The 27038-nt window shown below is 55.6% G+C and overlaps 5 protein-coding genes across 9 annotated transcripts; 4 read left to right on the top strand and 1 right to left on the bottom strand.

Annotated features, from left to right (window-relative positions):
- The first annotated feature begins 189 nt into the window (after positions 1-189).
- Positions 190-4087, top strand: APH1A (aph-1 homolog A, gamma-secretase subunit). Of its 2 annotated transcripts, none has more exons than XM_052705517.1 (7): positions 190-321; positions 1293-1463; positions 1747-1820; positions 1957-2019; positions 2109-2236; positions 2691-2814; positions 3240-4087. In XM_052705517.1, exons 1-7 carry the CDS (start codon positions 209-211, stop codon positions 3302-3304), a joined length of 738 nt encoding a protein of 245 aa, XP_052561477.1. In that variant the 5' UTR covers positions 190-208; the 3' UTR covers positions 3305-4087. The 2 variants fall into 2 exon arrangements, with proteins under 2 accessions (XP_052561477.1, XP_052561476.1); XM_052705516.1 differs by having other exon boundaries at positions 1897-2019.
- Positions 4088-4089: 2 nt separating this feature from the next.
- On the bottom strand, positions 4090-8411 carry CA14 (carbonic anhydrase 14). 2 transcript variants are annotated; one of them, XM_052705514.1, is made up of 11 exons: positions 8223-8411; positions 7248-7268; positions 6323-6502; positions 6092-6234; positions 5348-5443; positions 5192-5258; positions 4944-5101; positions 4747-4873; positions 4648-4668; positions 4486-4570; positions 4090-4362 (listed from the first exon to the last, which is right to left on the bottom strand). In XM_052705514.1, exons 1-11 carry the CDS (start codon positions 8401-8403, stop codon positions 4293-4295), a joined length of 1149 nt encoding a protein of 382 aa, XP_052561474.1. In that variant the 5' UTR covers positions 8404-8411; the 3' UTR covers positions 4090-4292. The 2 variants fall into 2 exon arrangements, with proteins under 2 accessions (XP_052561474.1, XP_052561473.1); XM_052705513.1 differs by having other exon boundaries at positions 4090-4358.
- A 167-nt stretch (positions 8412-8578) lies between these two features.
- Positions 8579-10867, top strand: CIART (circadian associated repressor of transcription). Its single transcript, XM_052705464.1, has 5 exons — positions 8579-8685; positions 9056-9294; positions 9457-9532; positions 9913-9991; positions 10117-10867. The coding sequence occupies exons 2-5, from the start codon at positions 9064-9066 to the stop codon at positions 10379-10381; spliced, it is 651 nt and encodes a 216-aa protein (XP_052561424.1). The 5' UTR covers positions 8579-8685; positions 9056-9063; the 3' UTR covers positions 10382-10867.
- Positions 10868-11740: 873 nt separating this feature from the next.
- Positions 11741-12989, top strand: MRPS21 (mitochondrial ribosomal protein S21). The gene is made up of 2 exons (XM_052705463.1): positions 11741-11938; positions 12732-12989. The coding sequence occupies exons 1-2, from the start codon at positions 11856-11858 to the stop codon at positions 12910-12912; spliced, it is 264 nt and encodes an 87-aa protein (XP_052561423.1). The 5' UTR covers positions 11741-11855; the 3' UTR covers positions 12913-12989.
- Positions 12990-13890: 901 nt separating this feature from the next.
- PRPF3 (pre-mRNA processing factor 3) lies at positions 13891-26905 on the top strand. 3 transcript variants are annotated; one of them, XM_052705499.1, is made up of 16 exons: positions 13891-14014; positions 16091-16272; positions 17127-17257; positions 20451-20597; positions 21078-21161; positions 21271-21491; positions 21857-22163; positions 22856-23022; positions 23591-23673; positions 23950-24093; positions 24252-24351; positions 24846-24959; positions 25162-25280; positions 25724-25807; positions 25926-25987; positions 26311-26905. In XM_052705499.1, the coding sequence occupies exons 2-16, from the start codon at positions 16128-16130 to the stop codon at positions 26455-26457; spliced, it is 2055 nt and encodes a 684-aa protein (XP_052561459.1). In that variant the 5' UTR covers positions 13891-14014; positions 16091-16127; the 3' UTR covers positions 26458-26905. The 3 variants fall into 3 exon arrangements, with proteins under 3 accessions (XP_052561459.1, XP_052561460.1, XP_052561461.1); XM_052705500.1 differs by lacking the exons at positions 13891-14014; positions 16091-16272 and adding exons at positions 17941-18034; positions 19512-19607 and having other exon boundaries at positions 17144-17257; XM_052705501.1 differs by lacking the exons at positions 13891-14014; positions 16091-16272 and adding an exon at positions 19512-19607 and having other exon boundaries at positions 17146-17257.
- The last annotated feature ends 133 nt before the right edge of the window (positions 26906-27038 follow it).

Below are 27038 nucleotides of genomic sequence, written 5' to 3'. Positions count from 1 at the left end.
GCCCGGTCCACAGCGCACTGCTCTCCTTCCGTCCCCGCACCGCCCCCCCCAAAACGTCCCCGACGACCCCACGCTTTGCGAGTCCTCCCACCGCCAAGGGGGCGCTGTTCGCTCCTCGCTCTCTTCCGGCCTACAACTCCCGTCGTGCCCCGCGCTCGCCCCGCCCCCTCCTTTCCCCCTCCCCTCCCCTTCCCCCCCCCCCGCCGCCATGGGGGCCGCCGTCTTCTTCGGTTGTGCCGGGATCGCCTTCGGCCCCGCGCTCGCCCTCGTGCTGCTGACGGTGGCGGCGGAACCGCTGCGGGTCATTATCCTGGTGGCGGGGTGAGAGATGACCCTGGGGGGGGGGGGGGCTTTAAGGCCCGTCGGGAGGCGCTTAGGGGGCTGCTGGGAGCCACGGGGGTCGTTTTGGAGACCGGGAGCCTTTAAGGGGGGGGGGTTTAAGGCCTGCTGGGGGGGGGTTGGGGGCCGAGTGGGCCTTTAGGGCGCATTGAGGTGGGTGTGGGAAGGCCTTTGGGGGGCTGGGGGGGTCGTGAGGGGGTCCGAGGTGCTGTCGGGTGGGGTTGGAGAGGGGCTGGGGGGTGTTGGTGGCTCTGGGGGTCTTTGGAGGGGCGTGGAGGGACGGGTGGGGACACAGCAGGGATGCAAAGCCTCCCCTCCGTGGGATACAGGAGCCTGGATTGGCTCCGACCTGCCCTGTTATCAGGCCTGGTGGTGTTAATGGAACAGGTCTGGTGGCAGAGCCCTTTAAGACCCCCCCCCAAATTTCCTCCTCCCCCCATCCCCCAGGGGAGGTGTTGTCTGTCGGGGTGCTGCTGGTCCCCAGGTCACGGCTCCTGCCAGGGCTTTGCCGCTGCCATGGCTTCATGCAAGGTTCTCTGTCTGGGAAGGAGGCAGGAGTGAGCCGTGCCTTTCTCCCTGTGCTCATCTGTCCAAGGACAGGCCCTCGATTGAGCCTTCCTGAGGTGCAGAACCGAACGGCTTTCCCTGCTTCCTAGGGCAGCAGCTGTCTGCAGAAAAGGTTGATGTGGCCCTGAGAGAGAAAGGAAGGTTTTTGGTCTCCCAGTCTGTTTGATTTTCAGCTGTGTGCTTCCTCGGGCAGATCGTCACGTCTCACATGGCAATGATCAAACAGCAAAAACTCTGCCACCAAAAGCTTCCCGTGCTGACCTGGAGCCAAGACAAACCACAGCAGCAGCTGATGGCTCAGCGTGTCACAGCTGCACGATCCTTAACCTCCAGGTCCTGAGTGCTGCTGGGGTTCCCTGTCTCAGCTCCCTGTTCTCTCTCTGCAGAGCGTTTTTCTGGCTGGTGTCGCTGCTCCTGGCCTCTCTCATCTGGTTCATTTCGGTCCATCTCAGCGACCAGGGCAATGCCAGACTTCAGTATGGCCTCCTTGTCTTTGGGGCCGCTGTCTCCGTCCTGCTGCAGGAGGCTTTCAGATTTGCCTACTTCAAGCTGCTCAAGTAAGGGCCCGTCGATGGGCAGCGCTCCCTGCTCCCTCACCCTGGGTCCTCTCAAGCTGTGTACTGAGTGACTTTCTGGTAGCTGTGGTCACTGCTGAGCTCTGATTTTTATCCACAAGTTTCTTCCTCCTTAGATCCCGCACTGGCGCTGTTCTCCTTCACTCCAAACTTGTTTATAACCACCACTTCCCGTCCTGTCTGACGCAGCTCCCTTTGCAGGGCAGATCCCCACGCAGGCCCCGTTTCTCCCCACCTCCTCACGCTTTCCCTTCTGCCCAAGCAGGAAAGCAGACGAAGGCCTGGCGACGATCAGCGAGGACGGCCGGTCGCCCATCTCTCTCAAGCAGATGGCGTACGGTGAGCACGGAACCAAGCAGGCATCAGGCGGGCGCAGCGCACAGCACGGCCCTGATGTCCTTGTCCCCCTCTGCAGTGTCAGGTCTGTCCTTTGGCATCATCAGTGGCGTGTTCTCAGTCATTAATATCCTGGCAGACTCCATCGGGCCGGGCATCGTCGGGATCCATGGGGACTCGCCGTACTACTTCATCACCTCGGGTGAGGCTGGGGGCTGGCTTGGATCTGCCCCACCTCAGCAGGGAGACGTGGGGGGCTCTGAGGGGTTCTGTGTCACTCTCTCCACACAGCATTCCTTACCATGGCTGTTGTTTTGCTCCACACCTTCTGGGGAGTGATTTTCTTCGACGCCTGCGAAAGACGCCGTTACTGGTGCTTGGGGCTGGTTGTCGTCAGTCACCTCGTTACGTCGGGGCTGGTGAGTTTGGTGCACTGGAGCAGACTGCCTCTGCACCGCAAGCTGACCCCCAAGTAAAGCAGACGTCGTCATCTGGGGGCAGCGAGGGGATTGCAGGGACCCTCATTGGGCTCTCAGGCTCCCTCTCCGCCACAGAGGCGTGGGGCAAATCCCGTCCCTTTTGTGCACCTCGTGGCCAGGGCAGCCTGTTCTTCTGTGCCTTGGGGACGTGGGATTTAAGCAGGGTTAGTGGAGGGCTGCGGGTCAGCTGGAGGATTATTTGCTAAGCCCTTGGTGGGAAACTTGCAGGCAGGAATTTTAGCCAGGCTTAACAGAGCGCTGCCATGTTGGGAGGCAGCTGCATAACAGGGGGGCTCCCCCTTCCACACACCCTGCAGCCATTTCACAAGGGCCTTGCAGGTGCCCGGTGTGGCTGGCAGGAGGTGACGTTCCTAACTGTTCTCTGTCTCTGCAGACGTTCCTGAACCCCTGGTATGTGGCCAGCCTGGTCCCCATTTACATCATCACCTTCTGTATGGGCATCTGGGCCTTCTTCACAGCTGGGGGCTCCTTCCACAACATCCTCAAGTGCCTCTCCTGTAAGAAGTGGGCAGAGCAGGGAGGGGGCACCCGATATGGGGGTGTCACTGTGGCCAAATGGGGTTGTTTGGGGTCTGATTTTTGTGTGGAGCCGGGAGCTGGACTCGGTGATCCTTATGGGTCCTTTCCAGCTCGGAATCTTGTATGGCTCTGTGCCCTGTGGGCATTTTGGTGGGTAGGCCTCAGCTGCCAGAGTGCAGGGAGGTCTGTGGGCTTTGGGCATCTGCAGCATCAGCTGAGGGGATGCGGGAGGATGGGTGTCACCCGGACCTGCCTGTCTGTCCCCAAGCAGCAGCTGCATCTCCTGGCTTTTGGGGGACTTACATCAAGCCACAAGCAAGCCTCCCTCCCCCCCCTCCCCCCCCAAACAGCCCTGCTCCCTGTGTTGTGAAACACTCACCCTCTTCTTCCTTTCTTTCCCCAGGCAAGCAGGAGGATGACAGCAGAGTGATGATGTACTCAGCACTGCAGGTGCCTTTTGAGGACTGAGCAGCGACGGCAGCCCTGCCTTCCTGTGCCGCCTCCATACCCAAGTGCCCTGTTTTTGGCAGCTGGGAGCTCTCAATGCTGCCTTCACTTACGCTGAGGCTGCGGGGCTCCAAGCGGTGCCAGGGCAGCCTGGGGAAGCTTTGCTCCTCTGGAGCTCCTGGACGGCTCTGCTGAGCTCAGCTCAGCCCCATTGCAGCCCCACTGAGCAAACCCTGTCGCCTGCCCTGACCTGGAGCTGCGGCACAAACTCTGCTCTCAGTCCCATCCCTTCCCTGCCACCCACTCTGGGCACCTTTTGGGGCAGTTTCTGTGGTGCCATGCTGTAGCCTCGTGGGCACCTCCTGGCCATAGCGCTCCCGTTAGCTTTGTTAATGACTTTCCATTAGTCTTTTACAGGGTCTCTCTGCAGGGTGAGCGCTGGGAGAAGATCCAGGTGCCCCTGGGGCTGCTGTGGTGCCCCCCAGGCATGGGAGAGGACTCCCCTCCCTCACCTTCCCCAGCGAGGGGCTCTGGGCTGTGACTCTGGGACCACCCCCCTCCCCAGTGTTCACTCCCATGCTCCCATTCCCCTTTGGTTTTTGGGATGATATCTGTTATTTTGGGGCCACAGAGCCCCCCCCGTAACCAGCGAGGGGTGGGGGCTGCTCTGCCCTCCCCAGCTTGCTGCTCTCCCATTCTGTTGTATTGTTTTCTTCCAAGTGTCTGGGAGCTGCTGTGTGATCGGGGGAGGGAACGAGTCTTAAATTATTTTTTTGATTCAGAGTAAAACCCTTTTAATAGTGATGAGCGTTCATGGCACCGAGGTTTTATGGGATGGGGTGAAGTCGGGGGGGGGGGGGGGGGGGGGAATGGGGTCAGTGCTCTGCAACCTGCTCTGCCAGCTGTGGGGTTGGGAAGGGGCTTTACTTCCAGCAGGGCTCCTTCTGTAGGGCTGAGCCCCACACGCTCTTCCTGGGGGGGGTCCTTCCTGGCTCAGGGTCGGTGGCTCTCATCTGAAGCCGCGCGCCGGGAGGAGGCCTTGAAAACGACGTCCTGCTCCTGTGTCCTCCGGGCGCTGCCTTACAGGAGAAAGGAATGGGCTGAGACCCTCCGTGAGGATTTGGGGGGGGTCCCAGTGCCCCCCAGCCCTTCCTTTTGGTGGTGAGGATTCCTCAGGGGGGAGAAGGGAGGCTCTCACTCACCGAAGCCGTTTGTTCACAAAGTGAACAGTGAGGAAGAGGCCGAGGCAGCCGAGGACGGTGCCGAAAACGATGGCGATGACTTCACCTGCGTGACCCCACAGAGGGCTCAGGGCAGGCAGGGGGTCTCCCCACCCCCCCAGAGCTGCCGCGGATGCGCTTTACCTGTTGAATACCCCTGGGGACCTGCAAGAGAAGAGCCAGCGCTGAGCTCTGAGGGCCTTTGTGGGGTCCCCTGCATCCGTCCCAGAGTTCAGTTCTCACTGCTGGTGAAGGACGCCAGCACTGGACGCTGGTTGAGGTCCTGGGGGTCCCGAAAGTTGTCCTCCAGGCGCTCAGCTGAGGGCTCGTCAACCGCTGTGGCGTACAGGGAGCCCTGCAGCTGCTCCAGCTGCAACGGGAACGGGGCGGCTGCGACCTCCATCCTCACCCTGACAGCCCCAAAAGCCCCAAAGCTTTACCTGAGCCGCGCTGATGTAAACGGGCTGCTGGAAAACGGTCCAGAGCACGCTCTGCAAGCACGGTGGGGTGGTCAGGGACCCATTGTAGCGGTAGTAGCGGTCCAGGCGCTCGGGCAGCAGCTCCTGCACGCTGAAGGAGGGGATGGACGTTGTCTGCCCTGTGGGGGACAGCAGCGTGGGGTTCCCCCCTGCCTGCACCCTCCCCTTCGTCTCCCATGCGCTGCCCTCTCGCTCGCGCGGCGTCTCACCGGCGTAGCGGACGCTGCCCAGATGGTTCAGGATGTTGGCGTAGGCGGCGTTGGGTTCATCGCCAACCTGGGGGGAGGAGGGGGATGAGGAGGGGCTCAAGGCCGTGCTGTCGGGATGGGGGGTGGCTGGGGGGTGTCCCGTCCCCCTCCCCGTACCTCCAGCAGGATGCCGAGCACGGCCAGCCCGGCTGTGTGATGCTGCGCCTCACTGGCGTTGGCGTAGCGCTCCGCGTCGTAGTGCACAACGTGCATCTGCAGCACCGTGGGGCTGGGACCCCCCCCGGCCGTGCCCTGTGCCCCACGCCTTCCCCCAGCCCCACACCCTGCCCCTGTCCTGGGCCCGTTCTGTATTGATTTCTGCATCTGGATCTGTTCGTGCACCCGATTCCCTCGCCTGCACCCATCCCCACGCCCGGATCCGTGCTGCTTCTTGCACCCAAACCTATTCTTGCACCCATTTCCCATGCTTGCACTCATTCACATACCAATTCCCATGCCATTTCCCACAGCTTTCCCTTTCCCCTTTCACCTACCCGTTCCCTTGCTGATTCCTGCACCCACACCCATCCCTGTGCCCATTTCCCAGGCCCATTCCTACACCGTTCCCATGCCGTTTCCCAGACCCCTCACCATTCCCATGTGGATCCCCGCATCCAGACCCATTCCTGTGTCCGTTTCCCTCACTTGGACACGTTCCTGTACCTGTTCTTGTACCATTTCCCACACCCAGACCCATTCCTGTGCCAGTTCCCATACCTTTTCCCACACCTCTACCCATTCCTATACCTTTTCCCACACCCAAACCCATTCCCACTCCTGTTCCCATACAGTTTCCCACATCCATACCCATTCCTGAGCCCATTTCCCACACCCAAACCCATTCCAACACACCCCTTATACCTCTGCGGGTGCCCGGCGCCCATCCAGGAGATGCTCAGCCCCCTCGGGGTGACCACTGTGACCCCAATGGAAGTGGAGCTGTGTAGCAGCAAAGCTTCGGGGCAGCCCCTCCAGATGTAGGGTGGGTGGCAGTGCCAGCACCACTGCAGGGAACACCGTGGAGGGAGGGGGACTGAGAGGGGTTGTGACACGGAGACCCCCATCATCACCTCCCCCAGACCCCGATCTCACCGGTGTGGCCGTTGTTGGTGAGGCTGAAGGTGGGGACGAGGGGGTGGTCGTACCCCATGGGGCGGATGGGGGGCAGCGAGGGGTCGGGCAGCACCCGCTGCGTTGCGATGTCAATGGGGGATTGGGATCGGCCCCCGCATGCTGGGTGTCCCTCAGGCCAGTGGTGCTGCCCGTGGGGACCTGTGAGGTGACAGCATGGGGATCCATAGGGACAACGCTCCCCAGCCCTATAACGCGCCTGGAGCACCACGTAGACCTAAATGCTGTTGTTTTCCCCCAAAAGCCATTGTTTTGCCCCCCTAAAATCCGGCCCCTTGGGGACATCGGTGACGTTCCCAGCCTGGTGCCACCACTAATCTGGGGACATTTTTCCAGCTGGTGAAGCAGGGACAAAGGCAGCCGCTCAGACGACCTGCGCTGACCCCACAGCAGTGGCACCCGTGGGGTCCCCATCCCCACAGAGGGGTTTAGCGGGGATTTGGCCGTGGATGGACCCTAATTGGATTTGGCAGCCGAAGCGGGGCTCTGTGCCTTATGTAAAGGAATACAATGGGCCCATTGGGGTCTTGGCATTGGGGGGGGGGGGGCTGTGGGGGCCCTATTGCCCATCCGACAGCCTCCTGGTCGCCCACTGAGCACCTTCCCATTTAGGGGGACCCCTCCACTCTGTGGCAACGCTGGGGTTGGACCCTGGGTTGCAGTGAGGTGTTGGGAGGGGGAGAGGGGGGCAGTGGGGAATTGGGGTGACCCCAGGTTCCGTTGAGGTGTCTGGAGGGGGGCAATGGGGATTTGGGATGGGAATGAAGTGCTCAAAGTGAGGGCAATGGAGAATTGGGGTGGGGGTGACCCCGGGTTCCATTGAGGTGCCTCGGGGGGAGGGGGGGGGGGGGGCTCACCCCAGTGCTGCTGCATGGACCCCACTCACCCTCATACGTCCAATGGGGACCTGTGAAGGAAGCAGAGCTGTTGGGGGACTTTGAGGGGGGTACAGGGCTTTGAGGGGGGTCCCCCAACCCAGGGGATCCCCCAACCCTTCCCCATGGCCACGGGGAGGAGGGTGACATCAATGGGGGGAGCTACAAATCGGGGTGAATTCCTGCAGAAATGGGCAATTGGGGGGCACTCACCAGCGGGCAGCGCAGGGCACAGAGCCCCCAGCAGCAGGAGGGCACGCAGCATGGCAGGGGGAGCTGCTGGGTGCTGCTGCCCGGCCTTAAATACCCCCCTGGGAATTCCTCCCCCCACCCCCAGCCCCCGAGGAGGGAGGAATGGGGATGGGGAGGGATGGAGGAGGGGAGCTGGGAGTGGGGGGAGAGGGTGAGGAGGGTGAGGGGTCCTGCAGGGATGGAAGGGTGGGGAAAGGAGAGGGGACATTGGGGCACTGAGGGGTAGGGAGTCAGCGTTATGGGGGTGGTGGGGACTTGGGGGGCTCTCTGTGCTGGAGGAGGTGTGGGGCTCGCTACTTGGGGGGCACATGGGGGGCACATTGGGAGGCACCGGGAGGGCACTTATGGGGCAGCTGGTGGGGAACTGGGCGGCACCGGGGGGGCACTCAGAAGGTCGTGGGGGAGCAGTGGGGGATACAGAGGGGAACGCAAGGGGGGGACGGAGGGGAGGGGCTCAGACAGAGCCCCGCCCATCACCGCGCGCGTTCCCGCGCCCCCCACGCGCGTTCCCACGCCCGCGCACGGCCCGCCCCGCCCCGCCCCCACGTGGGCGCACACGCGTCTGTCCCCCCCGCACTCCATTATGTAACGGCGCTGAGGCGACGCCGCGCTCCCATTGGCTGAGCCGCCCGCGAGCCGGCGCGGAGCCGCCGCCCATTGGCTGAACGGGAAGTGGGCGGTGCTGAGCTCCGTACCGTACTGCCGGCGGGACGCGGCCGCGGATCTGCGCTCACCGGGGCTCCCGTAGCTTGGGCCCGGTTCCACCGAGACCCGCCCCGCTCCCCGCCAACCCCGGCGCTGTGACCGCCGCCCGGTAGGGGGCGCTGTGTCGCGCCGCTCCGCCGCCTCGCCACATGGAGGGGCGTGGCCACGGCCCCACCCTCCCAACCAATCGCCTCGGGGCAGCGTCCGCATTGGGCACGGCGTGCGGCGGCAGCAGCCAATCAGGTATAAGGGGCGTGGCGGCGAGAGGCGGATCCGCCCACTACCAGGGGTGCGGCAGCCAATGGGAGCGCAGGGGGCGGGGCGACGGCGGAGGCACGTGCGGCCGCGCACGTGTACGCGTGGGGCAGCCGCAGCCGGGGCGGAACCGGCGCCGGTGCCGGGACAGCGCGACCGGGAGCGGGACGGGGACGGAGGGACGGGGAGAGCGGCACCGGGCGGGCACGGCCCCGCCGCAGTGGCTGCCGCCGGCAGGTGGGTGGGTGCGGGGCGGCGGGAGCGGGGGTGGGGGGTATCGGTACGGGGGAGGGGAACCGGGAACCGGGGAGGGGGAGGGGGAGATAGGGGTAAAAGGGGTGCGGGGTGCTGGAGGGGGAGGACTGGAAGCGTTCGGCAGGGAAAGGGAAAATGATGAAAAAAATAATAATAATAAAAAATAAAAGAGGAATGGAAAAACGACAGAAAAAAAAAAGGTTTAAAAAAAAAATAAAAGATAAAAAGCGTAAAAGAAGAGAAGGTGAAGAAAAGACGAAGAAGGTGAAATAAATAACAAATTGTAAGAAGGGCAAAATAAAAGGATGCGAATTCCCATTTCCACGCTGATTTCCCCATTCCCCGTTTCCAGGTGACCCCATGGAACCTTCCCAGCGCTCCCCCAGTTCTGGTGATGGCACTGGAACTGAGACCCTCCCCAGAGCCCCCCCAGCGCCTCCCCGGTCTGAGCGGGGCCGTAAGAGGAGGGCAGGGGGGGATCCGGAGCCGCCCCCAGTGCTGCGTGGTGCGAAGCGGCCAAAGGATGGGGATGGGGGTCCCCGGCACAACACCACCCCCCCCAGTGACGGCGACCGCCTCTTTGCCCAAAAAGTGAGTTTTTGGATGAAACAAAGCAGCGCTGACCCCTGAAATGTTGCGGTGTGGGTTGGAGTGTTCCTGATAGGGTGGTTTCAGGGTGTCTTTTTGGAGGGGGGGGTGTTGGGGGTCTCATAGGGGTGGTGGTCTTCATCCTCCTCCTCCTCCTCCTTGCAGTGCCGGGAGCTGCGGGGTTTCATCCGCCCTCTGACGGAGCTGCTCAATGGGCTGCGCATGGGGAGATACGACAAAGGTGGGTGCCCCGCGATCCCAGAACCACAGCGTAGGGATTTATGGCACGGGAGATCCTCCACCACATCCCCATAGTGTCCCCAATGCTCTCCCCCCCCCCCCCCATGGGGACTTACAGCACAATGGTTCCATCCCCGTGGCCCCCTTTACAGTGACTCCAAAACCTTTCCGTAGCGCTGAGATTTGTGGTCTGGGGTCTCATCCCTACGTTCCTGTCCTCACGGGACGTGGATTTATGGCACAGTGGTTCTGTCCCCACGGTGTCCTCAGCATTGCCCCATGGGATGGGGATTTATGGAAGGAAGCTCCGTCCCCACGGTGTCCCCAAATTCACCCCATGGGACGGGCATTTATGGCACGGGGGGGGATCCCACCCCACAGGGCTCAGCAGCTTCCAGCAGAGTGTGGCCATGGACAGAATCCAGCGGATTATCGGCGTCCTGCAAAAACCCGAAATGGGGTGAGTACCCCCCCCAAAAAAAAACCCCAAACACCCCGAGGAGCTCCTCTCCATCAGGGGGTCCGCAGCCCCCAAACGCTCCTTTGTGGGGCTGGGGGCTGACGGGGGCCCCCTCCGCCCCGCAGCGCACGCTACCTGGGGACCCTGCTGCAGGTGGAGGTGATGCTCAAAGTCTGGTTCCCCCACGTCGCCCCTAAAGCCGGCCCTGAACCCGATCCCGTCGGGGTCCTCCTGCTGCTCCGAGACCGACGCAGCGCACACGGGGATGGCGCCACGTCGGGGACATCAGGGGGGACATCAGAGACGACACCAACAGGGACAACACACCCCAAGTGCCCCCTCCCCACCCGGACTGGGGCCCCCACGCCCCCCGCAGCACCCGACGTGTGACCGTCCCCCAGCACGGGATTCTCTTCTTCTTCTTCGTTTTGGTTTTTGGGTTTGTTTGGTTTTTTTTTTGGCCTTTTTTTTTTTTTTTTTTTTTTTTTTCTGGTTTATTTTTTAATTGTTTCTTTGATTTTTTTTTTTTTTTTTAATTATTATTATTATTATTTTGAAAGTGGGGGCAGGAGGCAGCGCCCCGTCCCCGGACTGCGAGAACAACCTCAAACGAAGTGGATTTTTGGGGTCTCTTCTCCCCCCCCCCCCTCAAACCCCACAGACACGCAGCAGAGCCGCCCCCCCCTCCAACCCTGAGCGCGGTGCCTTGGGGCCTCGCTGCAACGCCGGGGGGGGGCACAAGGGGACAGGAGGATGGGGGTGGGGGGCAGGCCCCCCCGCAGCAGCACAGCCACCCCCCAGCCTCGTGCCTTCCCCGCAGGGTTTTGGGGCGCGACGCGTTCCCCCCGTGGGAGCAATAAATGGCAGCGGAGCGGCTGGGCTGGGCTGTGATGGTGTCCTCTGTACTCGCTGGGGGTGTGACGTGGGGGTGGAGGGGCTGTTTTGGGGGTGAGGAGGTGCGGGTTTTGTCTCCTTGGGTCCTGGTGTCCCCTCAACCTGGCCCCCATCTGGGTCCTGGTGTCACCCCTGGGCTTGGTGTCCCTTGCGTCCAGTGTTCCCCCCCACCGCCATGTGGCCCAGTGGCCCTCCTGAAGCTGCTGTCCCCTAAACCTGGCGTCTCCACCCAGGGGTCATGATGCCCCCTGGGATCTCTGTCCTCTGGATTTGTTGTCCTCTTTGAAGCTGGTGTCCCCATTTGGAGCTCTGATGTCATCCCCGAGCCCTGTGTCCCCTGAGGCTGCTCTCCCTTGGATCCAATGCCTCCCCCTAAGTGGTCCATGGCCCCCCTGGTGCTGCTGTCACCTTGCGGCCTGGTGCCATCCCTGGACCCTGTGTCATCTGCAGTTCTGCTGTGTCCATACCCACTGTCCCTTGGAGCAGCGTCCCTCCTGGACCCGTTCTGATGTCCCCCATGGGGGCCAGTGTTCCCCCTTGTGTCTCCTCCTGGGCCCGGTGTCCTTTGGACCCCACAACCCCCAAGCCCGATGTCTCCCCCGGTCCCAGGATCCCCTGGTGCTGATCCCAGCCCCACACGGTGACCCCTACCCAGGACCCCATAGGGATACCCGGAGGCGGAGCCTCTCCCGTGGCCCCGCCCCCTTCATTCACGCCACGCCCCCATCGACTCGTGTCACAAGCCCCGCCCCTTTCCTCTTAACCACGCCCCCTCTGGTTAAGCCCTGCTTTCCTCTTAACCACGCCCCCTTGGGTTAAGCCCCGCCCCTCGGCCAGAGCCCTGTGTTGATTTCCGGTTCCGGGGCACACGGAGGTGAGTGGTGGCGTCGCGGTTTCGCGGGGTCCCGGTGGTTCCTGGGGGCAGGGGAGATCCCGGGGCGGTGCCGGCCTTCAGCGGAGCCCCTCGACCATGGCGAATCACCTCCGTTTCATCGGCCGCACCGTCATGGTGCAAAATGGCAACGTGGATGCGGCCTATGGGGCGCTGAGCAGGTGAGGGGCTGCAGCTGGGCCCTGGAGGGGGTCACCGAGCATCGCAGGGGGTTGGGGCAGAAGGGACTTCACAGCCTTCCCCCCTCCTCCCCCTCGGGTCCGCCCTTTGATGTGTGTTGGCTGCTCTGCACAAGGGTCCCATCTCTGGTTCTTGGGCACCTCCAGGGATGGAGACTCCCACAGGGCAGCCGGGCCGGTGTCTCACCTCCCTCTGGGTGATGCATCGATCCTCTGCCCTGCTGCTCCTGGGTACGTTGAAGCTGAGGGCAGGTGATTATGTCCAAAAAGTGCTGCCCCAGGGGCATCCCAATGTGCTTACATTTATGACAAAAGCTCCAATGTACTCTACGGCACTTCACAGTGCTCCCAGAGTGCTTCATTGTGCCCTACAGGCCTTTTGGGACCCTTCTGTGTACTCCTAAGCACCCTAAATTACACCCAGAGCTCTCCAGTTTGCTCTAGAGCACTCTGCAGGCTTCCTGGTGTTCCCAAATTCCTGGTAAGTGCACCCTGGACAATTCCCAGAGCACTCACTGCTGTTTTGGGGTCTCGTAGCAGAATGCAGGAAGTGAGTTTCATGTGGTGAGCGAGCAGGGGGGACAATAAGCAACGCGAGCTTTGATCTTGAAATGCAAAGGCTCAGCAGGCACAGGGTTCGGTGAAAGGGGAGATAAAGGCTGTCAGGACGTTACAAGCAGCTGGGCTGCAGGCAGTGCAGGAAGTGGCAGCGAGGGCACAGCGGAGGGGAGGAGGAAGATGTGATCACGGTTCTCTGGTGTCCCCTTCCCCGCAGGATCCTCTCGCAGGACGGCATCATTGAGTCGGTGAAGCAGCGGCGTTACTACGAGAAGCCGTGCCGCAAGAGGCAGCGCTTGGCCTACGAGGCGTGCAGGCGTGTCTACAACACTGAGATGGCACGCAAAATCTCCTTCCTCTCCCGCAAGAGCCGCACAGACCCCTGGCTGGGCTGCTAGCACAGCTGCGGCCATCTGTCTGCATGGCTGTCTGTTCATTGGGCGCTGCATCTATTAATAAAAGCTGTTCTGGTTCAGCCACGCTTGGGTGTTGCAGTCAGAGGGATGGGGGTGGGTTGGAGGGATTGCAGGTAAGGTTAATTGGCCAGGGCAGCAATGTGTCCCGGTGGCCTCATCCGCCCTCTTGTGGTTGTTTCCCTCCTTTTCACAGAATCACAGAATGGCCAGGCTTGGAAGGGACTCCATGATCACGGAGCTCCAACCCCACACTGCATGCCAACCTCCCTACGTTTCACAGCAGCCCAGGCTGCCCAGGGCCCCATCCAGCCTGGCCTCCAAGCCCTCCAGCGATGGACGGGGCATCGCAGCCTCTCTGGGCAGCTCTTCAGCCCCTCACCGCTCTCCCAGCACACAACTTCCCTGACCCCCAGCCTCCAGCTGCCCTCCCTCCGCTTCCAGCCGTTCCCTGCTCTCATCTCCCCTGCCCAAGAGCTGCCTCCCCTCCTGGCTGCAGGCTCCCTGCAGGCTGCACTCAGCTCAGCCCCGGCTCCTCTTCTCCATGCTGAACGAGCCCAGCTCCCTCAGCCTGGCTTTGCAGGGAGCTGCTGCAGCCCCTGCTCAGCCCTGCGGCTCCTCTGGCTCCTCTCCCACAGCTCCCTGTCTTGTCTGGGAACCCCCAGCCCTGGACGCGGTGCTGCAGACGGGGCCTCAGAGAGCAGAGCCCAGAGGGACGATCGCCTCCCTGTCCCTGCTGCCCCCCCCTGCTGATGGCGCCCAGGATCCCGTTTGCTTTCCGAGCTGCAATCACACCCTGCTGGTTCAGCTTTTACCCCTGGGGACCCCCGGTTCCATTTCAGCAGCGCTGCCCTTCAGAACCACTCCTCTTTTTCCGCAGGCGGTTTCCCGCGCTCCCGTGTCACGTGATGAAGGCGCGCGGCCTCACTTCCTCCTTTCGTTTCCTTCCCGGCAGCCCTCGGGCGGGCGGGCACGCATGCGCAGCGCTTCCGTCGCAGCCGTTTCCGCTTCCGCCCCGACGTGCCGTCGCCGTCAGGCCCGCAATCGCCGTTCGGGCCGGGGCCTGCGGGGGCCGCGCCCCGCCGCGGTGAGGGACCGGGGGGAGGCGGGAAGGCAGCGGCCGAGGGGAGCGGGGCGGGAAGGCCGCGTCCGAACGGCTGTGAGGGAATCCGGGGCCCAGCCGTGACGCGCGGTGGCAGAGCGAGGCGAGGCCCCTCCGCCTAGCCCGGAGCCGGCCGGGAGCGCCGAGTTTGTGCGCTCAAATCCGGGGCTGCGGGTGGGGCTGAGGCAACGAACGCCGCGGGGTTGGGTTATATTCAAAACGTTCATCGTAACCGTTAATTTCAGCGGTCCCTTTGGGCGCGTGGGAGCTGCGGGGTACCGAACGGCTCCGTTTGTTGTGGCCGCAGCGCTGTGGGAGCGGCAGTTTCACGTTAGCTGCGTTTCGGGAAGCACCGAAGGGGCTCGGGTCGGTGGGTGCCTCCATGTAGGTGTTTACAGCCCGTTTTCTGCGCTTCTCGTGCCCTCGAAGTCCCACAGAGCTCCGAGCATTGACGGCTGCGGGATTGGTGCTGATGGGGGATGGGGCGGGAAATGCCATTGAAGCTGCTGCTTTTCTTCCTCGGTCCTCACGAATTGCAGGAGTTGAACAGGAATGCGAAGTTTAAGCCAAATGCAAATTAATTCGGTTTAGCCTTTCTGAGCAAGCGTGCAGAAAGCTGTGATGCATCAGCAGCGCTGTTGTGTCGTAGTTATCACTTATCTTGATGCGTCTTGATTCTCAATTAACTTCACCCTGAAGTATTACGTGCCTCCAAGTCTGGACTTAATGATGAAATGCTGTAACAAGGTTCCTTTGGGCTGTATCCGATGCTGTTTTTTATGTATCTCAGTGATCCCCACTGTCAAAAATGCAGGACTGCAAGGTGTGTCCAACCTCCTCCCTGCGGGTCATTAGGAGCTCTCCAGCTGAAGCTTCACCCCTTTTGTTGCTCTTTCAGACCTGTAGGTTTGCTTCTCTCGGCTGTTTTTCAGTCTCTAACTTGAGAAGCGCTTTGTTACCACATCCAGGATCTTTGTTCTCAGTTTTAGGAGTGATAACTGCGTTTTAGGTGCTGTTAGCTCTCATTTTAAGTAGCCCTAGGTTAAGGTAAAGGCTCTGCCAGGTTTTTCCTGGGGGCAAGAAATGTTAAGGTCAAACATATTTCCTTAAGAAGATTTTCTCCTGTTTCCAGATAAAGGAGACTTGGTTTCCAAATCAGATTAGTGCCTGGCTGAGTAATTAAACATTATTGCATCCGCTTTGTTGCAGCTTATGTTAAAGAACTACTAATGATTAATGGTGAGAAATTATTGTCTTGAATCTGTGATTTGGAATTGGGCTCGAAAAGAGGCAACAGGGAAGGGCAGCATTGCTGATCTGCTGCTTCATTTAAGCAGCAAACACAGAGGCAGTCAGGGGTGTGCTGGTGGTTAGGAACCAGTAAACCTCAATGAGATTGCTGAGTTCTCCCTGGGTGTTACAGGGAGGCAGCCTGCAGCAAGGAGCTGGGAATGTGCTGAGAGTTGTTTGGGAAGCTCGTGGGAATGGGAAGAACCAGTGGGTGACCCATCAAGATGTTGCTGTATGTGTTTGAGGCGTTGCTTAGCAGGTGCTGTGCATGAAAAGTTCCTGAAACTGGTTTGGGGAGCATCTGTAAGTGGGCTGGTGTGCGTGTGGCTGCTCCAGGCTGTGTTAGCAGGAGAAAGCAAGGGCCAAAGCAACACCAAGGCCAAGCTTTTCTCCTTGTGTTTGTGAGAAAACTGTGTGTGGAAGTGGGTCCTGATTCACAACAACTGGAACACGCTTGCCTTGCGTTCTCCCAGCTCCCTTAAGGGAAGGGTGGTTTTGTGCTGGTGGGTTCAGGAGGTTCTGGACTTCTCTGTGGCCATCTGCACAAAACCTGTGAGCAGAGTTTCTCTTCTCGCAGTTGGAAGCTGCATCTTGTCTGTTCTCCTGAGACCTCTGTGTTGCTCACGTAATTTTAGCGCTTGTTTTAAAAATCAGGGAGTGAAAATAACCTCTAGGAGTTTTCACCAGCTTCAGGCTCTGTCTTTAATGCACCAAAATACCAACAATCTTTGTTTTGTTGAACTCTGGTTGTCTCGTTTGCTTTCTTCACAGGTACAAGCAAGATAACTGAGATCAGCTACCAGCAGCAATGTCGCTCTCCAAAAGGGAATTGGATGAGCTGAAACCATGGATCGAGAAGACAGTGAAGAGAGTGCTGGGTTTCTCCGAGCCCACTGTGGTCACTGCAGCACTGAACTGCGTTGGGAAGGGCATGGACAAGAAGAAGGCAGCTGGTATGTCACACAACCCTGAGCTTGTGTTAGAAGCAGTCAGGCCCTTTGGCAGAAGGAAACCTATACAGCATACACACAAGAAATGGATTACGTACTGAAATGAAAGAGCCTGTGTTGGCATCACCCATTTCTAGTCACTGCGTTGTGTTTGAAGCAGCCTCAGACCAAGTTTAAGCTCTTTCCCTCCATCTCAGAGAGGCTGAGCTTGTGCTGCTGGTGCTCAGCTGCATGGCAGGTTGTGGTTTCGTTGCCACTCGAGGCTGTCAGTGTTTGGGAGGTGGATGCCATGCGTGTAGATCTGAAGGCAGATTCGTTCAACACAAGCTTTTATGCTTAGAACCAAAGCTAACCAAACCCTGGAGCTCACGTGCACCTTTTTGCACAGTGATAGGGATAATGTGACAGCCTCGATGAGGCAGAGGTAAGTACATGCAGGTGAGACAAGTTCAGAAGCTTTGGGATGTACTGCAGAAAGGGATAAAATGAATTTAAAATCTATTTTTTCACTGAAAGGAATTTAAAATTACAATTTAATCTCTGTTGGTTTTTTGTTTGTTTGTTTTGTTTTGTGCTTATTTTTTTTATCTAGTGGAAGTCTGGACTCCAGTACAGCGAGTTTAAACTCCTTACTGCAGGATGTCCTTTTGTTGCCCTTTTTCTTAACTCCAGATGTCAGCATCTGCAGATCCCAGAGGCTTCCTGAGCCCTGGTTGCAGTTTCCACTGCATTAATTGGGTTGAAGCTGCATTTTAAAAGTTTTCTGTGGCTCTGCAGAAGGCTCTGTGAGTTCTGTGCTCTCCCACTCATCCTGAGCAGCGAATTCTGCCACTGACACAACTCCTCTTCTTTCCCAGACCATCTCAAGCCCTTTCTCGATGATTCCACGCTGCGATTTGTGGACAAACTCTTTGAAGCAGTGGAGGAAGGGCGAAGCTCCAGGCACTCAAAATCCAACAGTGACCGGAATCGAAAGCGAGAGCTAAAGGTGAGCCAAGGACTGATTATTGATTGTGGTTTTCTGTTGTTTGGTGGCTTTGGAGGCAGCACTGGTACTCTGTCACACTTTCCTCTTCCAGAGAGGTACATCTTGTAATGCTTAAAGTTCAAGAGAAAAGACCCTTCTCCATGATGAAGTGTGTGAGCCTTTACCTTTCAGTTCTCTTTACCTTCTGATGAGGAAGCTGAATGCTGTCCTTGGTGGTGTCCAAGGCGGAAGCCTGGGCTTTAGGTTTCTTTAACAATCTCTGCTAGGCTCGTCAACAAAGTAACTCAGACAGCAGGGCTCCATCTCTGCTTCCTCTCCTACTCACCACTGTTGCACTTGGCAGTACTGACTCTTGACAACCTGGGGCAGAGTTGTCCCACCTCACAGTAACTTCTTGTTCCTCTTCTTGCTCTGAGGAGCCTATTTCAGTCTGCCACTGGATGGTGCCCTTTTGCAAGTGAATGGGTCTTTCTGTGGTGAGTGATCTGATGGGTTTTCCTTCTCTTTTCCATCTGGAATCCACAGAGGGCAATTGTTGGCAACCTCTTTTCCCTCACCTTAGCACAAGGTTGATTACAGCAGGGATGTAGAAGCTCTCTGGTGTTTCTCCCACCTAACACTTGTCTGGGATGGGGAAGGCTCGTGCATCCAAACCTGTTTTCACCTCCTTTGTTCTCTTGAAGACTTTACTGGCCACCTTCTGGAAATCCATTTTTTTCATCACTCGCATACTGAGTTTAAAAGTGGCTTCTCTACATGCTGCTCCCTGCTTACAAAGTAAGTTTCCTTTGACTTTTTTTTTTCTGAGGTTCCTATGTTATGGTAAACTGTATTGCTCTGTAAGTTTGTTTAGTCGGCACCTAACCTCAGTTATCTACAGTAATCCTTTTCAGATTTCAGTTTTTCCCTCCTCAGACATGTTGGGGAAACAGCTGCCTTCGCTCCCCATTTGCTATTAGAAACTGTTGCTTTTTCTCTCTCTGGAGGAGGTTTTAATACCTGCCAGAGAAGGGCCTCCTGCAGACCTCAGATACATTCATCCTTTAAGGAGCAGTGTGTTTAAGCAGTTTCCATTCTGCCTGTTTCAATGCAGCCTGAGCAGCAGCAGTGCAACTTCATTTAGTGATCTGCAGAGGTCTGGATTTCGGGTGTCCCAGTGAATGTTGTAGCTTAAAGGACTACAGCTTTATGCAGCTTTCTTGATCAGAACAGCGGTGCCAATAAGCGTCTACCAAATATTTCTGTTCTGTGGTTCCACTTCAATTTGGGTTTTAGCCCAGCACACGCACTTGTCATGCAACACTGCCACTAGAAAGCCAGATTTTGGCTCGGCTGTTTTCTCCCAGCTGTGCCCCCTCCATGCTTTTGCTTTTGCCCTCTTGTGGAGGCGGCAGAGAGAAACATCACGCGCTGCGTTGCTGCGTGGTACCCTGTGGCGGTCAGACCTCAGGCCGCGGCGTCGCAGGGAGATTCGTACCATCCTGTGGCACTGCTGACACGCACAGATCCCACGCTTCTTCAGAAGTGAAATTCAGAATTACCCGTTATTGCACCTGGCTTCCCACTGTCTTGTCCTCTCTGTCTTGTCCTCTCACCTTCCTGTGGCCGGTGCACTGCAGAACGGAGGGAGGGGAGGAGCGGCGTCCCGCTGCAGCCTGGCGCTCTGTCTCACGCTGCACACGGAGGCAGGGATGTGGCTGGGTGTGGGGTTGGTGACTTTTCTCCAGTGCAGCATCTGTGTGGGTGTCCTCCGTGACCGCAGATGCTTGATGGTGTTCTTGGCTTCTGAACTGACCCAAAGCAGGCCTGGGCTGCAGCAGAGCAGAGCTGTCCTCATCTCTTGGCTCCTGGTATGGAGACAGGCATCCGGCCTGCCTTCTCATCAACCTCTGTCTCTGGAATTGCATCTTGGAGATCCTTCCTCAAGATCTGTCCTCACGCGGCTGTAGAGCGACGTGGTTGAGTGAGGCTGTCAGATCCTGATCCTGTGTAGAATGACTTTTCCCACCACCACTGCAGGTTTCAGAGTTGAATTTATACTAACACACTTAGCTCTGTAGCATCAGGAAGTGAATGAATTCAGGATGCTACTTACTTGGTCATATTAGCTGTCTTCAGCATTCTGGCTGGCCTTCCTTCTCTCTCTTTGGTTAACTCTTGTGGGGTAGGTCATTGCTTGGGAAGTTTCAGGAACTAAAACGTAATGGTTTACACACTTTATACTATGGGCAAGTCCTTTCTCTTGAACTTGTAGGTTTTCCAAGAAGTACCTGTGTCTGGATGAGGATGTGTCCTTGTAGAATATGAACCATTATAGTGAAGAAGGGATTTCAACTAACGCTTGCAACCGGTTTGTATATTTTTATTTCCAATAATGCTCTCACACACAGTACAGGAACACAATTGCATGGACAAATCCAGTTGGCCTTCACTAAACAGGCACTGACCAAATGAAATCTATGACACCAACACACGAGCTGGGGAGCCCTTGAGTGGCACGTTTCCCCAGTTCCCCAGGCACGGAGCTCTATGTGAAGCACACTTTTGTTTTGGGAGATGGACACCTGATGTGAGTCCATGATGTGATCAGTGCCTCACTTGCTCTCTGAGCTGTGCTTCTTAAAAGCATCTCAGCATCTGGCTCAGAGCCGGAGCCTGCTGGGTCAGGCTGTGAGGAAATGCTGCAGGTATGTCCCTGCCTCCAGGGCCTGGGATTCTGTTCTCCCTTTGGTCAGAACACAATAGGATGGAGCAGCTTTCATTTTCACCCCCTCTGAAGTTGACTGAAGATACAGGCACCCTTAGGGCCTGGTCACACTAACTTTTGTGCAGGCTTTCTCCATCTCTCTGAGTAACTGAGTGAGATCTTGCATCTCCTCAATTCCAAAAATCCCATGACCACCAAAGAAAGCAGTGGTGGCTTTTACACAGGCGTATCCCTGGAGGGCCTGCTGTCCTTTAAGCTGCTGGATGGATCTTCATCGATGCTTCTCTTGTGAGGAACCAGGGCACAGGCTTGATGTGGGACTACCAGTTAGGGCAGCCTGTGAGTGCCTCCCTGCAAACTCACAGTGCAGTGCTGACCTTTCAGTGCTGGATTTAATTCTCATGGTGCTTTCTTGTCCTGAAACAGCGTTCACAATGGAAATTCTTAGCTTTTAATCAGCTTTGTTTTTCTCTCCTTTTACCCCAGGATGTGTTTGGTGATGACTCTGAGGTATCCAAAGAATCTTCTGGTGTCAAGAAACGGCGCATACCACGATTTGAGGAGGTTGAGGATGAGCCTGAGGTTATTCCAGGCCCGCCATCAGAAAGCCCTGGAATGCTGACCAAGCTGCAGGTCAGTCTGACTGGGCTGTGTTAAATCAGCTCTGCCTCCAGAACAGCGCTGAGATCTTGAATCCTGATACAGTGTAATGTTTGTTTTCTCCGGATCCACAAGCTGTGCAAGCAGATGGCAAGCTGCTTTTGGCCATCCTTTGTTTGCTGCAGTTGCTGCCCATGTTCTTTTCACAGAGCTCACTGCCTCTTGTGCACTGGGCTAATGACAACATGGAGTCTTCAAGTGGTGAAAGTTTGGATATTCTCTTATAACCTGCAGTAACCAAGAGGAGAAAGTCTTAGCAGACAGTGCCTGCACTGTTAGATTCCTTCACTACAGCTGGCAGTCATCAGTTAAAGTAGCTTGATACGGTTCTATTCTCATTAAGCTGGCTTGAGCTCATTTGCAGCTGTAAAGCAGTGTGAAAGGGTGCTGGTGATCCTTTCTCTCCTTCCAGTAAAGTGGAGAAAAATTCACCATCCAATTTTGTTTCCACAGATCAAACAGATGATGGAAGCAGCCACCCGGCAGATCGAAGAGAGGAAAAAGCAGCTGAGCTTCATCAGTCCTCCAACACCACAGGTAGCTGCTGGAGTTAGCAGGCTGCTTTGTAGCACGCAGCTATGATGTGTTGACCTGTGTTGGGGGTATCAGAACAGCTGTGTAACAAAAGTCATTTCTCTGTCAACAGCCAAAAATTTCTTCTTCATCCCAGTCGGAACGGCTCCCCATCGGCAACACGATCCAGCCCTCCCAGGCAGCAACCTTCATGAACGATGCCATTGAGAAGGCCAGGAAAGCTGCCGAGCTGCAGGCCCGAATTCAGGCTCAGCTGGCCTTGAAACCAGGGCTTATTGGCAATGCCAACATGGTGGGGCTGGCCAATCTGCACGCCATGGGGATCGCACCGCCGTGAGTAGCTGCTGTTGTTCTGAACGCTAATCCTGACAGTGGAGGTTCCAGAGTGTTAAGAGAGGGCGTAGCCAAAGGGTTTCCCCTGAGCATCATCAGTTGTAGCAGCTCTTTAGTGGCTGCTGAAGGAAGGAATGTGTTACGGAGATGAAATGGAGGTCACTCCTTCCCTGAGAAACACTCAACTTCTGTACATGAGATTCGGCTCCTTTCTGGCCATATAAAGCTGAGAGCTGAGCAGTACAAGGAAGCCATTCACAGAATTTTCACAAGTTATGGGTCTGGTGCTCACGGTGGGAATATGGTTGTCAATTCCCTTGAATCAATGCTATAATCACACTTGAATGTGTTTGTTTTGCCACCAGGAAAGTGGAATTGAAGGATCAGACAAAGCCTACGCCACTGATCTTGGATGAACAAGGCCGAACTGTTGATGCGACTGGTAAAGAGATTGAATTGACTCACCGCATGCCAACCCTAAAAGCAAACATCAGAGCTGTGAAGAGAGAGCAGTTCAAACAACAGCTTAAAGAAAAGCCCTCGGAAGATATGGAATCCAACACTTACTTTGACCCCCGGGTCTCCATAACCCCAGCCCAGCGTCAGAAACGCACCTTTAAGTTCCATGAAAAAGGCAAATTTGAGAAAATTGCCCAGAGGTTGCGAACGAAGGTATTTGAGGTCTTGCCATGCTAACTGACAGCACAGAAATGAGGGTTTGGTTCAGGATGGGAGTTGATTCTCCTCTCCTGGGATGTGAAGGGAGCTGTGTTCACTTGAGGAAGAAGCTTTTTGGTAAAATCACACGTTGCTTTTTCTGTCAACATCGTTCATATTGAAAATGCAGACTTCCAAATGAGAATGTATTTGTGGAGGGCGCTTCCTCACTTGACAAAAGACAAAATCTGATGGTTTGTTGTTCTGCTTTGTTGGCTTTTTTGATAAAGGATTGAAAAATTCTGAAGGGAATAGATAGTTCTGTGGCCAAGTCATCCTTCTACAGAAGTGATCACCTTAGAGGTGCAGGTTTCAAAGTGTCTTGGTAAACTGCCCGGATTTGTGAGGAAAATGGGAGAGAAGAGCTTCATTAGACAGGAAATCCCAGGGAGGTGATGCCCAGAGAGGCATTATTTGGGGATCGTTCCGTGCTCCAAGAAGGCTCAGTAATAGCACCAAGTTTGTAGCAAGTTTGTTAGAAAAAGCACTGGATTCATCATCTTGTTTTGTGAGGTTTCCTCTGCGGTTTGCTTCAGATTTAAGCATATACATTTGCAGATGAGGAGATGCCTACATACTGTGCTTTTCCTGAAGTTGTGCTATTTCAGAATGACTTTTATGTGCCACTTTCCTCTCCTTGTTCTCAGGCTCAACTAGAAAAGCTGCAGGCAGAGATCTCTCAGGCCGCCAGAAAGACAGGGATACACACTTCTACCAAGTTGGCTCTCATTACCCCTAAAAAGGAGCTGAAAGAAGGGGAGATCCCAGAGATTGAGTGGTGGGACTCGTACATCATCCCTAACGGCCTTGATCTGTAAGTGTTTTGTGTACCAGGCTTTGATTGGTCTCCTGCAGGAGGAAACTGGGAGTTTCTTGGGGATCATACGGGGCTCTGTGGAGCAGTGTGGCAAATCAGGCTGGGCACATCTGCTTGTGCTATTGAATTCTGTCGCGGTCCCTGAGATACAGGCAGGCTCTGGGTTTGCTCCCAGGTCTCTCCAAGGGTGTTGGTAGGCAGCTGCCCTTCTTTTTTGGAGACAGCGTTCCTGCAGGCACTGAGCAGCTGGCTGCCTGGCGGTCAGGGCGATGCTTTGGCCCCAGGTTGGTTGTGCTTTCTCAAGCACAAGTGCAGTTGACTCACAAATCTCATTGGAGTTGTGGCAAGCCTGTCTCCTAAGTGAAATGTGTGTGGATATTCCACTGGGGAACACGTCTGTGCTGCATGCCTCTGTTTTATGCTTTGGGTAGAGGTTTGTGCATGTCGAATACCTGCCGTGATTTGTCCAAGGGAAGTGTTATTTTTTTTCCATGGCTTGTGTTTAAGGGAATGCAAGAATCCAGGCTGGGAGGTTTGCAATGATGCCCAACTCTCTCCTTTCTAGAAAAGGCGGAACGTCTTCAAAAAAAGATGAATACTTTGGAATCACAAACCTCGTGGAGCACCCAGCACAGCTTAACCCACCAGGTACTGCCCTGTAGCACTCTGGTCTCAGACTTTGCCCAATTTGGTTGACTAGGTACAAAATACTCCAGAGTGTTGACACTTGGCAAGGTGAACCAGCACGCTTGCCCCAAGCTGTAGTTATCGCTGTGTCTCTTATCCCTGTGAGGTAAAGAGATCATATGAAAATAAATATGAAAGCTCTGCAAAAGCAGCCAGAATTGGAAGGGAGCCTCTCTGCCCAGTTTTCAGAAAGCTGGCATAACGTTTGTTTTTCTCTTGCCTTGTTTCTCTTTGCAGTGGACAGTGACACACCAGTGACCTTGGGTGTTTATTTAACTAAGAAAGAGCAGAAGAAGTTACGGCGACAGACTCGGAGAGAAGCCCAGAAGGAGCTGCAGGAGAAAGTCAGGCTGGGCCTGATGCCACCTCCAGAGCCCAAAGGTGAGAAGAAACAGCTGCAGCGTGCAGAGCTGGGCTGCTGCAGGCCGTTAGCTGTCAAGCTGTGAACGTGGTTGGGAATTGCAGCAGGAGTGCATGTGAGCCTGTGACCATGCTGGGTGTTGCTGTGAAATATGGCAGTTCTCTCATCTTCCTTACAGTAAGAATTTCAAACTTGATGCGAGTACTGGGGACGGAAGCTGTTCAGGACCCAACAAAAGTCGAAGCTCATGTTAGAGCACAGATGGCAAAGAGACAGAAGTAGGTGGCACGCTGTGCTGATTTTTTGTTTGTTTGTCTTTTCTGGATGGACTTTGTGGTGGTGCTGCATTTGTTCCTAGAGAAGAAAGTTCCAGAACTGATGTAGCAAAGCAAGAGCAGTTTGATTTGTATGTGTGTTTGTGTGCGCTGCTCTTGCAGTTTATTTCTACTGTCTTGAATGAACCTCTCAAGGCCCCGAGTGGGGATTTGGGTCTGAGTGATCAATTTTTGGCATTGGAAATTGGCTTTGTGCCCTGTGTTAAATGAGTTTCCTACTGTGATGATGATTGACAGGATGGTTGTTATCAATTAACACGTTTAGGGAAGAATTGGACTGGTGGCTGAATTAAAAGAGCCCGTGTGCTCAATTGAGGAATCTGGGTAGAATTTGGAGCTCTTTTGGACCCATTCTGTACTTAAGGATCTGTTTCAATGTGGTAACAGGTAAACTGTAGGCTGTGTTTTCGCTTATTGCTGTGTCTTTTTGTATCCAGAGCTCACGAAGAAGCAAATGCCGCAAGGAAACTGACAGCAGAGCAACGAAAAGCAAAGAAGATTAAAAAGCTGAAAGAAGATGTTTCACAGGGAGTTCACATAGCTGTGTATAGGTGAGTGCTGGGATGCGTGCTCCTGATGGATGTTTGTACTTAGGTCAGTTTGTAAATGGCCCACGAAATGCTCTGTAGAAACACATGCCGTGAAGAGGAGCGTCCTTTAGCCTACCTGACAGATTGATGTGCAGAAATGAATTTCAAGATCTTGAACAATAGCTCTGTTCTCACAAACAGCTGTTTTTTATCCTGTCCTTAGGGTCAGAAACTTGAGCAATCCAGCAAAAAAATTCAAAATCGAGGCGAATGCTGGCCAGCTGTACTTAACAGGCGTGGTGGTGCTACACAAAGATGTCAACGTGGTCGTGGTAGAAGGAGGTGAGGATTTCTGAGGCAGGTTTTGGTCACAGCATAATGTTCAAAAGTTTGCTTTTGCAAAAATCACCAGCGTGTGAAAATAACAGCCAGAGGGTTGCGGAAGAACAAGGAAGTGAGGAGGCACTTTGAAACTGCCTTCATTATGGTTTTAACGGTGCTAGTACTGAGCACAGAGGAGAGCACTGTAAGCCTGGAAAAAAACAGTACGTTTGATGTTGATGGAAAATGCATTCGATTTAAATCATTGCATCCATTCAGAGTCCAATGCAGTTACTCACAGTTTGGCTGGAAGGGCCTGGCTGTGCTCTGCTTGTGTCTGATCAGCTGAGCATGCTCTGAAAGGCTTAGCTGGGTGTTTGTGGGTGTTGTTCTGCTGCCTTTTAAAATCTCCTAAAGCACGAAGGTTATGGAACTGTGTGAATGTGAGTCTCAATTCTCCCCAGGCCCAAAAGCACAGAAGAAATTCAAACGTCTTATGCTTCATCGAATAAAATGGGATGAACAAACATCAAACACCAAGGGAGAGGGTAAGTGTAAGACCCTGTGGGGAAGGAGGTGGTAACAGATCGTGTTGTAGCCATTGGACTGGTGGAGCAGTGGTGGGGGATTCTGCAGGGCTAGAATTTCTTGTTGTTGTTTTTCCAGATGATGACGAGTCTGATGAGGAGTCTGTTAAGAAAACAAACAAATGCTCTCTGGTTTGGGAGGTGAGTGGCAGTTCTGGTTTGCTGGGAGTTCGGGGGGCTTAGGCAAGGCACGGGTTGACCCTGCCTGACAGAATGGCTGACGTTCTGCAGCTTTGTGTGAAATGGAAATCTACTGGTCTGACTGAAGCTGTAACCATTTCTTAAACTATAACAGAATTACACAGCACAGAGTGGACGCTGGTAACCCATGCTTCTGCAACAGTCAGGTTAATTGATTGCTAACCTGTAAAAACATTTATTCTCAGGTTCCCCCGAGTCGTTCAGTTTTATTTCAGCTACTTTCTCCCAGAGACTTCTTGAAATGAATCCCTTTTCTCTTCCAGGGCACAGCAAAGGATCGCAGCTTTGGCGAAATGAAATTCAAGCAGTGCCCCACTGAAAACATGGCACGGGAGCACTTTAAAAAGCACGGAGCAGAGCACTACTGGGACCTGGCTCTGAGCGAGTCCGTGCTGGAATCCACAGACTGAGGGTGCTGCTGCCCCGGCACCCCTCTTGGTTTGAGAACAATACCTCGTGGGAACTTGGACGAACCCTTCCTCCCCTCCGCTCTCTCCGCAGTACAGCGAGTATGATTAAAGAAATATTTTTTAAAACGAATCAGTTAACATTTGTTTCCTGGATACATTCAGCTCCTGGAGGTGCCGGTGCAAACCTGCTGGCTGCCGCCCGGCTGCGCTGTAGGGTCTCTGAGCTCCTCTGGAAAGAATTGTTTTGGAGCAGAGGGGGAGAAATTGTTTTTAAAAGTTGTTTTTGACCCCTCAGGAGCCCGAGGTACGACGGCCTGGGAGGTGTGGGGGGCACCACGGGGTCGGTGTGGGGCAGGAGGAGCACTTGGTGTTTGTAAAGCAGAGTAGGAGACGGGGACTTAGCCCACATCCTATATTTACATAATAAACTTTTTTTGTAAAAGCTGAAGCCGCCTTCAGTTTGTGTGTGTGTTTCTGGCAGGGTTTGGAACAGCGCCGACTGGGGGCAGGAGGGGGGGAGGGACTTTGGTGCTTTAAAAGAAGCTTGATCTCAGGGCAGCGCACACTGGGAAGGGCAGCTC

This window comes from Tympanuchus pallidicinctus, unplaced genomic scaffold, assembly GCF_026119805.1.
Source record: "Tympanuchus pallidicinctus isolate F22 unplaced genomic scaffold, pur_lepc_1.0 scaffold59, whole genome shotgun sequence".
Lineage (NCBI taxonomy): Eukaryota > Metazoa > Chordata > Aves > Galliformes > Phasianidae > Tympanuchus > Tympanuchus pallidicinctus.
Note: the sequence above shows the minus strand (reverse complement) of the source record. Positions and strands in the feature narration are given on the sequence as shown.